Source organism: Argiope bruennichi, chromosome X2, assembly GCF_947563725.1.
Source record: "Argiope bruennichi chromosome X2, qqArgBrue1.1, whole genome shotgun sequence".
NCBI lineage: Eukaryota > Metazoa > Arthropoda > Arachnida > Araneae > Araneidae > Argiope > Argiope bruennichi.
Window position 1 is genome coordinate 134,417,297 of NC_079163.1, and position 12,588 is coordinate 134,429,884.

At 40.9% G+C, this 12,588-nt stretch overlaps 2 protein-coding genes across 2 annotated transcripts; both read left to right on the top strand.

Annotated features, from left to right (window-relative positions):
- The first annotated feature begins 6,038 nt into the window (after positions 1-6,038).
- LOC129959900 (uncharacterized) lies at positions 6,039-6,626 on the top strand. The gene has a single exon (XM_056072797.1). It carries the CDS (start codon positions 6,039-6,041, stop codon positions 6,624-6,626), a length of 588 nt encoding a protein of 195 aa, XP_055928772.1.
- Positions 6,627-11,037: 4,411 nt separating this feature from the next.
- On the top strand, positions 11,038-12,150 carry LOC129959901 (uncharacterized). Its single transcript, XM_056072798.1, has one exon. It carries the CDS (start codon positions 11,038-11,040, stop codon positions 12,148-12,150), a length of 1,113 nt encoding a protein of 370 aa, XP_055928773.1.
- The last annotated feature ends 438 nt before the right edge of the window (positions 12,151-12,588 follow it).

Consider the following 12,588-nt stretch of genomic DNA (forward strand, 5'->3'; position numbering starts at 1 on the left):
TGAAATCAACTATCTTGAAGGTAACAAGCTATTAAATGCTTTCCTTCTTTATATTTCAATTTTCCATAACATTTTTCTTAAAAACTGTTTATATGGATGATAAATTAAAATCATTCAAAGTGTCTGGAAGAAGAAAGAGGGCCTACTAAATATGCATTACTTAAGGACGCCTAGAGAATGCTCTCTTCCCTCAAATACATATGTAGATGTTTTTTTGCATTCTAAAAATAGGAACAATGTCTTTTGTATGTTCTTCCTCACTATAATGAAGTCATTGTAATTTTAATAATTCTAGAGAATAAATGTTAGAAGAAAACTTCTTTTCTTCTAAATGCAATTGCCTGGTACCTGCAATTTGCTCAGGGTATTTACCTTGTTTGCCCGACACAAATTACGCCATTGGCCCGATAACAAAAAATCACTGCGAACAACAAGCGCATCCAATTGAATCCTACTCAAAATTTTCAAAAAGCGAGAAAAGTGACCAAAGAACTAAGTGAATTCTGAATTGAAACGCCTGAAGGAGGAAAGCCCGACAAACATCAATTTCTTTTGACGAACAAGCGCCTATTGCCACTGATATATTAAAAATTTCACATGTATTTTTTAATAAGAATATATAATATTTTGTTGTTTGCGCAATCACTGAGCTATTGATTATCTTCACATCTGTTCTACATCCTGTTTTTATATTACGCAATAAAGCAATATTTCAGAATTTTCACAAATCCCCTAAAACCAAATATGAAGGAAAACCAGCGAAAGTAATTTTCCCGAAAATTTCTCGCCCATTTTCTAACAAATACACTGATATATTATTAACTGGATATCAGTGCCTAACAATAGCTACGAAAGAACCTATTAGTGTGCAATTTTTGCCAATCAATCGCTGGGATACACAGTAACCACAAAAATCATATGTATATTTTAAAGCTCTTTCTTCCAAACTATTGAAACCGAAATTTGACATGACTATATTAATAAAACGACGCACCAAATTTCATTTTTTAAAAGAAATTGCATTTTTGTGTTACCCCGTTCACGACTTTGGACTAAGAAGTTCATAAAGAACTCTAATTTAAACAGACTTTATGGAGATTTTGTCACTAATCAAATAATCACTGGACATGCATATCAAGCAAGACTATTCGGTAAATCTCCAGAATGCAGATGTGGCAAGGTAGCAAGGGTAACGTACAACATGTTATCAAAGATTGTGAATTTTGGGATAGTATACGTAGACTGTGGTCGAAAGACTGGCTCAATATGAGTTTAGAAACTCTAATTAAGATCTCACTTTTCCGCGCCTGCTCTTCCCAAATTCTTGATAACTTACTTCAGATGGAAATGGAGAACATGGATTAAATTTTCTGTATATATGTAAATAAGTTTATCTTTTTCAGAAATATTTTAAAACTTTATTATCTTTAAAAATTTTAAATAATTGATATAACTTAATTATTTTCTTCTAACAAATTGTTAATTTTACTGTACCTAAATTATGCATAAGATTTCATGCTATAGCACTGCGTTCTTTTGTAACGTAAAGTGCATAGCTATTAATTTGTAGAGTTTGATGTAGTTCATGATAGTATTAGGTCTACTTGTTTAGTATTTAAACGGTAACTACTGAAATATAATTGTTACATATGGTGGTGACCTAAAATCTTAGGTTAACCAAGAGGTTAGACCTGCGCGCTGGGTGGGGTTGCTTTTCGGTGGCCCATCGTTACATACGAATGGCATCGGCCGGGTAGGAGGATAGGTATGCCTTACCCCGTTCACGTGCTGGTCAAAGTAGTATATCAGACAGGTCATTCTCTTGATGAATATGGCACTCAATTTGACACTTTAAATGTTAAATCGAGCTTTCTTGGTTTTGTATACTCGGGCAGATAGATTTCCACTGAATAGATTTCTTTCAAAATCCATAAATGAGATCACATGCGAAATTACATCTGTCTAGCACAAAGCGTTTTTGAGTTCACAGATAAACAGCCAGATAGAGTCCAAAGAAGTAAACTTTTTAGACTGAATATAGTTCTAATATCTTCTGCCTTGGAATGAATCTACTGAAATGTACTTTTTGGAATATGAAAATAAGTCAAAATCTCGAGTTCGAAATTTTGACGATTACTATTCTTTCTCTTTTGTATACTTCTTATTCTAGAAATAAAAAGTAGCGACCCATTTAATTTAGCAGATTTGAACAGAGGAAGTTCCATAATAAAGCAAACGATAAGAGTCAATGCGACTGATTGGGATTGGATTTATTGACTTAAAAGCGACAACCTGGTTAGAGAGTTATTCAGATTTTCATCGCCAGTTCACAGCAAGTAACGTACTTTCAAAAAGATGGCATTTTCCAAAATTATGTCCTTTACTTCTTTTTTTCTTTTGAATTAGAATCCACATCTTTTTAGGAGCTTTTCATTTGCGTATTTCATGACTGTAAGAATGGAAATTTGTAATGATTTTTTTTTTTTCACGTATTAAGAAATTTTGTACATTTACTGTTCTCAATCAAAACATAATATTTAAATAATTTTAGAGCTCTTAATTATCAATTGATATATTTATTTAGCTTAAACTGTTCTCACAGAGATGGCACTACTTAGAAAATTAATTTGAGAAATTAATATTCCATAATATTGGATTTTATGTTTTCTGATTTTAAAACCTTAAGTAGCTTGGCTGTACGCCGTATGCGCACCGAATTACTGCAGTTAATAATAAGGCCATTCACATGAAAAATGAAGTATATTAAAGATTACAATGTAGAAATGAATCAAAAGAAGATTTTAAAGACCGTCTTACAAGCGCAGTAAAAAATACAAAATCGTACTTTTTTTTATCACAAAGTAAGCAATATTATAATATACAAGAAAGAAATTCCTGTATATACATTGAAATAAACAATATATCGAGATATAATTAAAATTCCAATTTAATTAGAGTATTCGGAGGAGAATCTCAAGCTTTCACATTTATTTTGATACCAAGCAATTTGAAAAAAAAATTAAAGTAAGCAATTCGATAAAAAGAAATTAATTCACAATTCATTCCTAGCATAGGAATAATACTAATACGAATTCTAATACTTACTTTTCGCCTAAAATATTAACACATACTTAGAAATACAGAATGTTACTAGAAGGTCACAATAAGATTTTGGATAATTGTTTATTGATTGGGAATATTTTTACGAAATTTCCGGGTTAGTTTGGATAGTGGAAGTGATATGGTGTGGAGAACACTCAATCAGCAGGCGTCAGTAGAGAAAAAAAACGACGTTTATTTACACGAAGACAGGACAGCACAAAGACGACGAGTACACAGACGGCAACTATATACAGCAGAGACGAACACAGTAGCACACGAAGGGGATAGACAGAATCCAGCAGGAGAGGGGTTCGTGGGAGCTTCGCTCTACCATCTCTCCAACGGCTGAACTTCTCGCTTTAGCTGAAGACTCGCTACTTCTCACACGACTTCACTTACACCCCCTCTTCTTCAGCTTGAGAGTGCCTGTCTTTTATAGTTACGGGGGGCAGGTCTGGAATCTTCCAGACCAATCAGGACGTGTCTGGGTGTATCTCGGTTCCTACTGGATGGGTCGTAAAACTTCTCGAACTTTCCAGTATGATCCATTTTGTCGCCAAATTCATCGCCAAGTTAGTCGCCAAGCTCTGAGTTCATTGACTCTCAGCACGAACAGGACAGATCGTACATCCTGTCTTTCTGACGATGACACTAGTCGTACTGGGAAGCAAAATTACAGGTTTGTAACGTTGCTCCCCTCTTCAAAGACTGACGTCCCGGCAGTCCTACTTCAATCCAACAGCTGGAGTAGGCTTCCGAATGATGTGATGTATGTGATGATGATGCTTTAGACGACTTCCGGTCTTTCCAAGATGATATCCTTTACTAATTTGGCGGTGACTAAAGATCCATCCGAACGTTCTCAATGATTTTGACTCGGGCCTCTTCGTCGTGTCGGATTGTACACCCAGACTTCTTCCATCGAACCAGCCGTATATCAGGATGATCCAACAGTGCCTTCTGAAGTCCACTCGAAAGCCAGGGATTCACCTTCGCCGCCAAAGCTCTCACGGGAATACGTCCACCTCTTCCCGGTCTATTCTCGACACTCGAGAATTGTCCAATGCCCTCCACACAGGATCTTCTGAAGAGCATATCTGTTTTTGCTGGAAGGGTCCTTTTGCGACGACGTAACATGTCCGGATGCAAAGGAGATTCCTCGGCTCCTATTTGCATCACACTTCTATGCAGATCCACATCAAAGATGAATTCTTGAAGGAAATTGAGACCGTGACTACAGGGATCAGCGATTCCAGCCACGTAGTCTTCTTCCGTGTCACTATGCAAGGAGATACCAAGAGGCTTGCAGAGAGGTAGTCCCTTTAATCTTTGGGACGAATCCAATCCAAACAGGGTCGCATTAACTCTTGCATCCATAGGCATCGAGCATGGGTCGCCACCAACAGACCCGTCCGAAGAAAGTCCATCTTCTCTGTCCCCAAGCGCCTGCACTTTCGATTCCACTTCCGGGGACTCATTCGGAGAAGACTGTTTCAGTTCCGCAATTATTTGACATTCTCCCTGTTCGTTCCTGTCTTTATTAAACTTCGGTTAATCCTCCGGTTGGATAAGCTCCCTTTCGATGACACCGGTCTCCATTCGATCTTCAGTCTTTTCTTCCACTTGGCTCTCGCTGCTTCCTTCAATTTCTTCTGTGATAACTTGGATGTGTTCAGTTTTGTTAACTTTATCTTCTAAAATTTCTTTCCACGACGAAAGGACTTTCTGTAATTCACTCCTCCTGGCTTTCATTTGTTCCAAAAGTTTCTTTAGTCCGGATTCCAATTTTTTCTCCAATCCGGCTGTCATCTGATCCATTCTTTCTTGACCGGAACGCATCTCTTTCTCCAATCCGGTTTCATCTCCTCCATTCTCTCTTGTCCGGATCGCATCTCCTGCTCCATTCTTTCTTGTCCTTGCTTCATCTCATCTTGTCTTTTCTTCATCTCCTCTTGTCCAGCTTCCATAGATTTCTTCATCTCAGCCAACAGAGCCAGTAACTCATCATTAAAGCTATGAGCCATCGTAGCCTGAGATCTCGTTTTCACCATACACTGTTGACCACTATCTCACTTCTGACACCAAATGTTACGAAATTTCCGGGTTCGTTTGGATAGTGGAAGTGATATGGTGTGCAGAACGCTCAATCAGCATGCATCAGTAGAAAAAAAACGACGTTTATTTTCACGAAGACAGGACAGCACAAAGACGACAACTATGTACAGCTGAGACGAACACAGTAGACTACAGTATCACACTTGAGTAGACAGCAGCACACGAAGCGGATAGACAGAATCCAGCAGGAGAGGGCTTCCTGCGAACTTCGCTCTACCGTCTCTCCAACGGCTGAACTTCCCGCTTTTGTTGCCGACTCGCTACTTTTCACACGACTTCACTTACACCCCCTCTTCTTCAGTTTGAGAGTCCCCTCAGGGGCTCACCTACTATAGGTGAGTACGGGTGTCCCAATCCCGAGGTTCCCAGGGATCTTTACTCCCTTTCAGTTCGCTCTCCTCTCCGCCTTCTGCTGTCTGCTATGTCTTTCCCTCCTTCGACGGCAAGCGAGGGGGCTCTCCATGAGAAGCTGTCGCCGCTCTGTTTGCTTCTTGCTTCTCATGGACAGCCAAAGTCCCACGTGTTGGCCGTGCGTGGCAACCCATTTGAAAGACGGGTGGTGTACTGTGGTCCCCTGTGCATCAATCGGCTGGTAGGTAGTCACCTGAGTGGCTAGTCTGCTAGGGATCAAGCGAAGAGGTTACTCCTTGGGCTTGGCGTTAAGGGTGGTCACTGTCCCCGGGGGTAACTCCGAGCGTATAGGTTCCGGCTAGCACCAAGGTAAGCGCCGAGACTGGGAATGGCCAGAGCCGGTGGCTGCCTTCCCTTGTTGGGCTCCATGGTGGGCGGTGCCGTCGGGCCCGAATCATTCGCAATATCGTATGGGGCCTCAAAATCAAATTCCATCACCATCGTTTTTCATAATTAGTCGTGTATCATCTGAAAATGAAACATTTCACGGTGTGTCGCCATTTCTAGTTGAAAAGGCTATATCTGGGCATATCGGTGAAGCTAAAGCAATAAGGAAAATTCGCTCTGGCGATTTACTTGTTGAAGTAGCCAATAAGAAACCAGCTCAAAAAATTTTGAAAATTAAATCTCTGTCAACGATACCTGTCACTGTTAGTGCACACAGATCTCTGAACTCTTCTAAAGGAGTTATTACTTGTGGAGAGTTGTATAATGAGGAGACTGACGAAATTTTAAAAGAATTACGAAACCAAGGCGTTACGGAAGTCCGGCGAATAACAATTAAAAGGAATGGTAATGTTATGAAGACCAAACACCTTATTCTGACATTCCACTTTCCAAAGACACCCGAATTTATTAAGGCGGGTTACATGCGATTAGCTGTCAGACCATACATACCAAACCCACTTCGTTGCTTTCAGTGCCAGCGCATAGGTCACTCCAAAGCTACTTGCCGAGGTACTGTTACCTGTGCCCGTTGTGCTGAGGCCGGGCATTAGAGCGTTGATTGCACTGCAAATGAAAAATGCGTTAACTGTAAAGGAGAGCATAGCTCCTTTTCCCGCACTTGCCCTATCTGGCAATTAGAAAAGGAAGTACTCTCTGTCAAGGTTAAGAATCAAATATCTTATCCGGAAGCAAAAAGGATTGTGAAAGCCCGTCTACCACCGGCTGGCATTAGTTATGCAAAAGCGGCAAAGGTAATAACTCCTTTCACTCCTGGAAATGCACAGGATAAATCGTGTTTCCCTTTCTAATAATCAGCTAACAACTGAATTAGATGCTTCAGATGCTGGTTCACCACACAAGTTAAAACCAAAGAGGAAAAAAATTTCAAAATCACAGAAATCACTGGCACTGAAACTTTCAAAAACAGGTCGTTCTTCTAAAGACATTACCTTAGCTCTTTCTACCAAAAAGTCTCTTGCCTTAGATATGGCAAAATCTGGCCTTGTTCGTAAAGACCTAACTTCCTTATTCGGTGGTCAGCCGAAGAGTCCGGAATTATTGCGACTCCATCCCTCCGAGGAGGAAGATGATTTTCAGATGAGTTGTGATGCTTCTGCAACTCCGCCTACGAATGATAATAAAAATTCCCCAAATAATTCTTTGTGTTCTTTCCTTTCCTGGAATTGTCGCGGCATTCGTTACAAGATTTCTGACATTAAGGTTTTATTAAATACATTTCAACCTGTTTGCTTTGCACTTCAGGAAACCCACCTGAGGTCAGATATTCCTTTTAAGATTCGTGGTTATAATTCTGTGCGGAAAGATGTTGATACTGGGAGAATTAGTTCCGGTGGAGTTTGCATTTTGACCTCCAACCAGTTCCCCAGTACCCCACTAACTCTTCATACTTCTCTACAGGCTGTAGCTATCCAGGTTCACGTTAGAACTCTCGTTACAGTCTGTTCTATTTATCTACCGCCAAATGAAACTATTTGTCAAAACGACCTCAATGCTTTAGTTGATCAGCTTCCTAGACCTTTTCTCTTGATTGGTGACTTTAACGGCCATAGTCCTTTATGGGGTTCAGATAGCTCAAATTCTCGGGGGAGACAGATTGAAGAATTTATCTCGGGAAATTGTCTCTGTCTCCTTAATAATGATGAGCAAACGCATTTCCATGAGCCGACGCATACTTTCCACAGTATTGACCTTGCTATTTGTTCTCCCTCACTTTTCCCATTGCTGAATTTAAGAGTTGGAGATAGTCTATTTAATAGTGATCACTTCCCCCTCATCGTCTCCCATGCTGATAGTACTTGTGGAACACAGCGTCCACAACGATATCTATTCCAGCGGGCAGATTGGGGAACATTCACTGAACTTGCAGTTATTACAGAAGCAATGGTTGCTGTTGAAAATATAACTGATGCTACTCAAAATGTTATTAACACAATTAGAAATGCTGCTGACATTGCAATCCCTAAGAGCTCACCCCACCCACGAGCATTTCGTCGGCCGTGGTGGAACGATGCATGCCGCAACGCTTACAAGACACAAAAGAAATCGTGGGGAATTTTCCGTAGGTATCCAACTACGGAGAATCTCATTGCCTTTAAAAAAGCTCGAGCAAATGCACGGCGCATTCGACGTCGTAGCCAAAGGGAATCATGGCTCCAATTTGTCTCCTCTATCACTTCAAATACAACCAGTGCGCAACTTTGGAGAAAAGTTAAGGCAGTAAATGGGATTTACCAGGAGTTCTCGTTTCCAGTTTTAAACACAGGAAACGTTTCATATTCTTCTCCTATAGAAGTCGTTAACATTATCGGTCAAACATTTGAGAAAGTTTCAAGCACAGCCTCATATAATTCAACATTCCTCGCCACTAAGAGGCGTGCTGAGAAAATACATCTCCATTTCGAAACCGACCATCTTCATCCGTATAATTGCGCATTTCAAATCAATGAATTAAAAAGAGCACTGTTTCAAGTTCATGATTCTAGCCCTGGTCCGGATGGAATTACATACAACATGCTCCGCCATCTGGATGAAGATTCCTTGGCTAATATTCTTTGCCTATTTAACAGAATCTGGAATAATCAAATATTCCCTTCCCAGTGGCATGAAGCAGTTGTAATACCACTCCTAAAACCTGGAAAGGAACCATGTAATCTATTGAACTACAGACCAATCGCCTTAACAAGCTGCCTGTGTAAAATTTTCGAACGTATGATTAACGCGAGACTTGTATATGAATTGGAAAAAAATGACTGTATTCCCCTCTTTCAGAGTGGCTTCCGAAAGGGAAGGTGCACCATCGATAACATTATTCATTTGGAAACTCACATTCGTAATGCCTTTGTCCGTCGAAACCATCTTGTTGGGGTGTTTTTCGACATTAATAAAGCATACGATCGCACATGGCGTTATGGAATTCTTCGCACATTATTTGATTTTGGTCTTAGAGGAAACTTACCTGTTTTTATAAAAAACTTCCTATCTTGTCGTATTTTCCGTGTTCGAGTTGGCAGTTATCTTTCAAATACTTTTGTTCAACAGGAAGGCGTTCCTCAGGGAAGCGTCTTAAGTGTTACTTTGTTTATTCTACATTTTAGCCAAATTCTTAAAGTTTTACCAGCAACTGTTACTGGAAACTTGTACGTGGATGATCTTCAGATATCCTGTCAAGGATCGCATATGCCTTTCATTGAGAAACAACTGCAAATCGCTATCAACAAACTTTTATCTTGGTGCGATGAAAATGGACACACACTTTCTCCTGAGAAAAGTTGTTGCGTTCATTTCTGTAGAAAGCGAAGTCTTCACCCAGATCCTGTGGTCTATATCCGTAATACTGCCATTCCGGTTGTTGCAGAGATGCGCTTTTTAGGAATTATTTTTGACAGAAAACTCACCTTCCTTCCACATATACTTCATTTAAGGAAGGTATGTGAGAAAAAACTCAATATTCTAAAAGTTCTATCGAATACAGCTTGGGGAGCGGATCGACTTTCGTTACTTCGCATTTATCAAGCATTGATACTCTCACGCATTGATACTCTCATGCATTGATTATGGCTGCAAAGTATACGGTTCTGCTCGATCCAACATTTTGCGAAGACTCGATCCATTGCACCACTCTGCATTACGGATCTGCACTGGAGCCTTCAGGACTTCACCAGTTCAGAGTTTGTACGTGATTTCCCATCAGTTACCTTTGCATTTAAGGCGAAGAAAGCTAGCAGTTCGATACTTCTTCCGCATGCTTTCTCTTCCCAAACACCCAGTCCAGAATTTAACGGTGCCTATTAGTCTTCATAGACTTTACAATGCCCGTCCTTATAATATTCTGCCTTTTCATGAAAGAATAAGGGTTGATATTCAGGATTTGGGCCTTGGAAATGTCGAGGTTCATCCAGTTAACTTTTTATCTTTCCCCCCTTGGGATTATCCAATTTTTTCATATTTTAACCCTTTTTTGAATTTTAATAAAGCTACTACATCTTCTGTAGTTTTCCAGCAGTTATTTAATTTTCATCTTCATCAACTTTCAACTTACATACCGATATACACTGATGGATCAAAATCCTCTCAATCTGTCGGGTGTGGTATTGTCTTTCCAGAGGTTACATATAGTTACCGTCTGCATGATTCGTGTTCTGTTTTGACTGCTGAACTATCTGCAATTTTGTTAGCTCTCGAAAGAATTTCTCTTTCTAAAGAGACTTATTACTGCATTTATTCAGATAGTATGAGTGCTTTAGAGACACTGTGTAACTTTTCAAATTGCAGGCATCCTATTTCCCCTCAGGGGCTCACCTACTATAGGTGAGTACGGGTGTTCCAATCCCGAGGTTCCCAGGGATCTTTACTCCCTTTATGTTTACTCTCCACTGCGCCTTCTGCTGTCTCCTTTTCTTTCTTTCCCTCGAGGGTAGTCGAGGGAGCTCTCCATGAGAAGCTGTCGCCGCTCTGTTTGCTTCTTGCTTCTCATGGACAGCCACAAACCCCCACGTGTTGGCCGTGCGTGGCGACCCATTAGACGGGCGGTACACTGTGGTCCCCGGTGTGTCAATCGGCTTGTAGATGGTCACGTAAGTGGTTAGTCTGCTAGGGATCAAGCGAAGGGGTTACTCCTTGGGCTTGGCGTTAAGGGTGGTCACTGTCCCCGGGGGTAACTCCGAGCGTATAGGTACCAGTTAGCATTATGGTAAGTGCTGAGGCTAGGGATATCTAGAGCCAGTTACTGCTATCCCGAGTAGGGCTCCGTGGTGGGCGATGCCGCTGGGCTTGAATCCTCATCAATATCGTATGGGCAAAAAAAACTTTGCTCCCTTCAGTGGGCAACAAAAGAATGTTAACCTTTTTGAAAAACCTTTCGACAAATTCTTTATTGTAAAACGCATTTCTGAAAACAACGAAACATTTAACAGCGTTTCACCGTTTCTAGTAGAAAAAGCAATGACAGGAGCACTTGGAGAAGTTGTTTCAACTCGAAAACTTCGCTCTGGCGACTTACTTGTAGAAGTCGGTAGCCGCAAGCAAGCTCAACAAATAATTAAATTGAAGGCATTAGCATCTCTAACCGTTAGTGTAAGCGCTCATACGACACTTAATTCTTCAAAAGGCGTAATAACCTGTGGCGAGCTATATAACGACACCTTGGACAAAATTACAGCAGAATTGAAACCCGAAGGAGTGACGCATGTACGCCGTATAACAATTCGGCGGGATGGACAACTCCTTCCCACAAAACACTTTATTTTGACATTCAATAGACCTAAATTGCCAGAACGGGTAAAAGTGGGCTATATGAGACTAGCCGTGAGGCCTTACATACCAAATCCTCTCCGGTGCTTTCAGTGCCAACGATTTGGACACTCGAAATCCAACTGCCGAGGGACTCTCACTTGCGCCCGGTGTGCAGTGAAAGGCCACGAAAGTCAGCAGTGTTCCGCTGAAGAAAAACGTGTGAATTGCAATGGCAATCACACTTCATTTTCTAGGTCATGTCCACGTTGGTTGATGGAGAAACAGATTCTAACAATTAAACATAAAGAAAATATCTCTTACTCTGAAGCTAGGCGTAAAGTCAATGTCCAGACACCGACACCTGGTGTAACTTATGCTTCTGTTTTGCAAAAACAATTTTGTGCAAATTGCTCTTGCACTAATTGTGTTAAAAATATCGATGAAAGTAAGCCGCCTGTGAAATCAGACTCCGATACTGAAAAGTCTGTAACTAGTGCTCCTGAAACTGGAAAACCTGAAATAGCTCAACGCAAACGGAAATCAAATAAATCACTAAAGCTTAAGCTTTCGAAACGTGGCGTTTCCGAAAAACATCTTTCACAAAAGATAAAAGCATCAAGTTTAAATAACTCTGTCGCTCTGGGACTTGCGAATCAGGGTATAGTCCAAAAGGATCTATCGTCCATTTTCAGTGGCGTGCCCAAAAGTCCCGAACTAATCGCACTTCATCCATCCGAAGAGGAGGATGAAATCCAAATGAGTTGCGATTTATCGACGACTCTAACGAATGTCCCTAATACCTCTCATGCAACGTTTTCTTGATGGGTCATTTCCTCTCTTGGAACTGTCGTGGCACTCGGTCCAAGCTAAATGAAATTAGGACCATTCTAAACGAATTTCATCCAGCTTGCTTATGTCTTCAAGAAACTTTCTTGAAATCAAACATGCCTCTTAACACTTTACCGACCGGCCGTCGATTAATCGACGTTTTGTTCTCAGCGCTTACCAACCGGCCGTCGATTAATCGACGTTTTGTTCTCAGCGCTTACCAACCGGCCGTCGATTAATCGACGTTTTGTTCTCAGCGCTTACCAACCGGTCGTCGATTATTCGACGTTTGCTCCCCAGCGCTTACCGACCGGTCGTCGATTAATCGACTTTTGACCGATCTGTGGTGACTACGTTTTCCACCAATTCAGCATGCCCTGAAAAAAATTCAGCTGTCGTTTTCTCGAGTGCAGCTGGGTGCAGCTGAGCGGG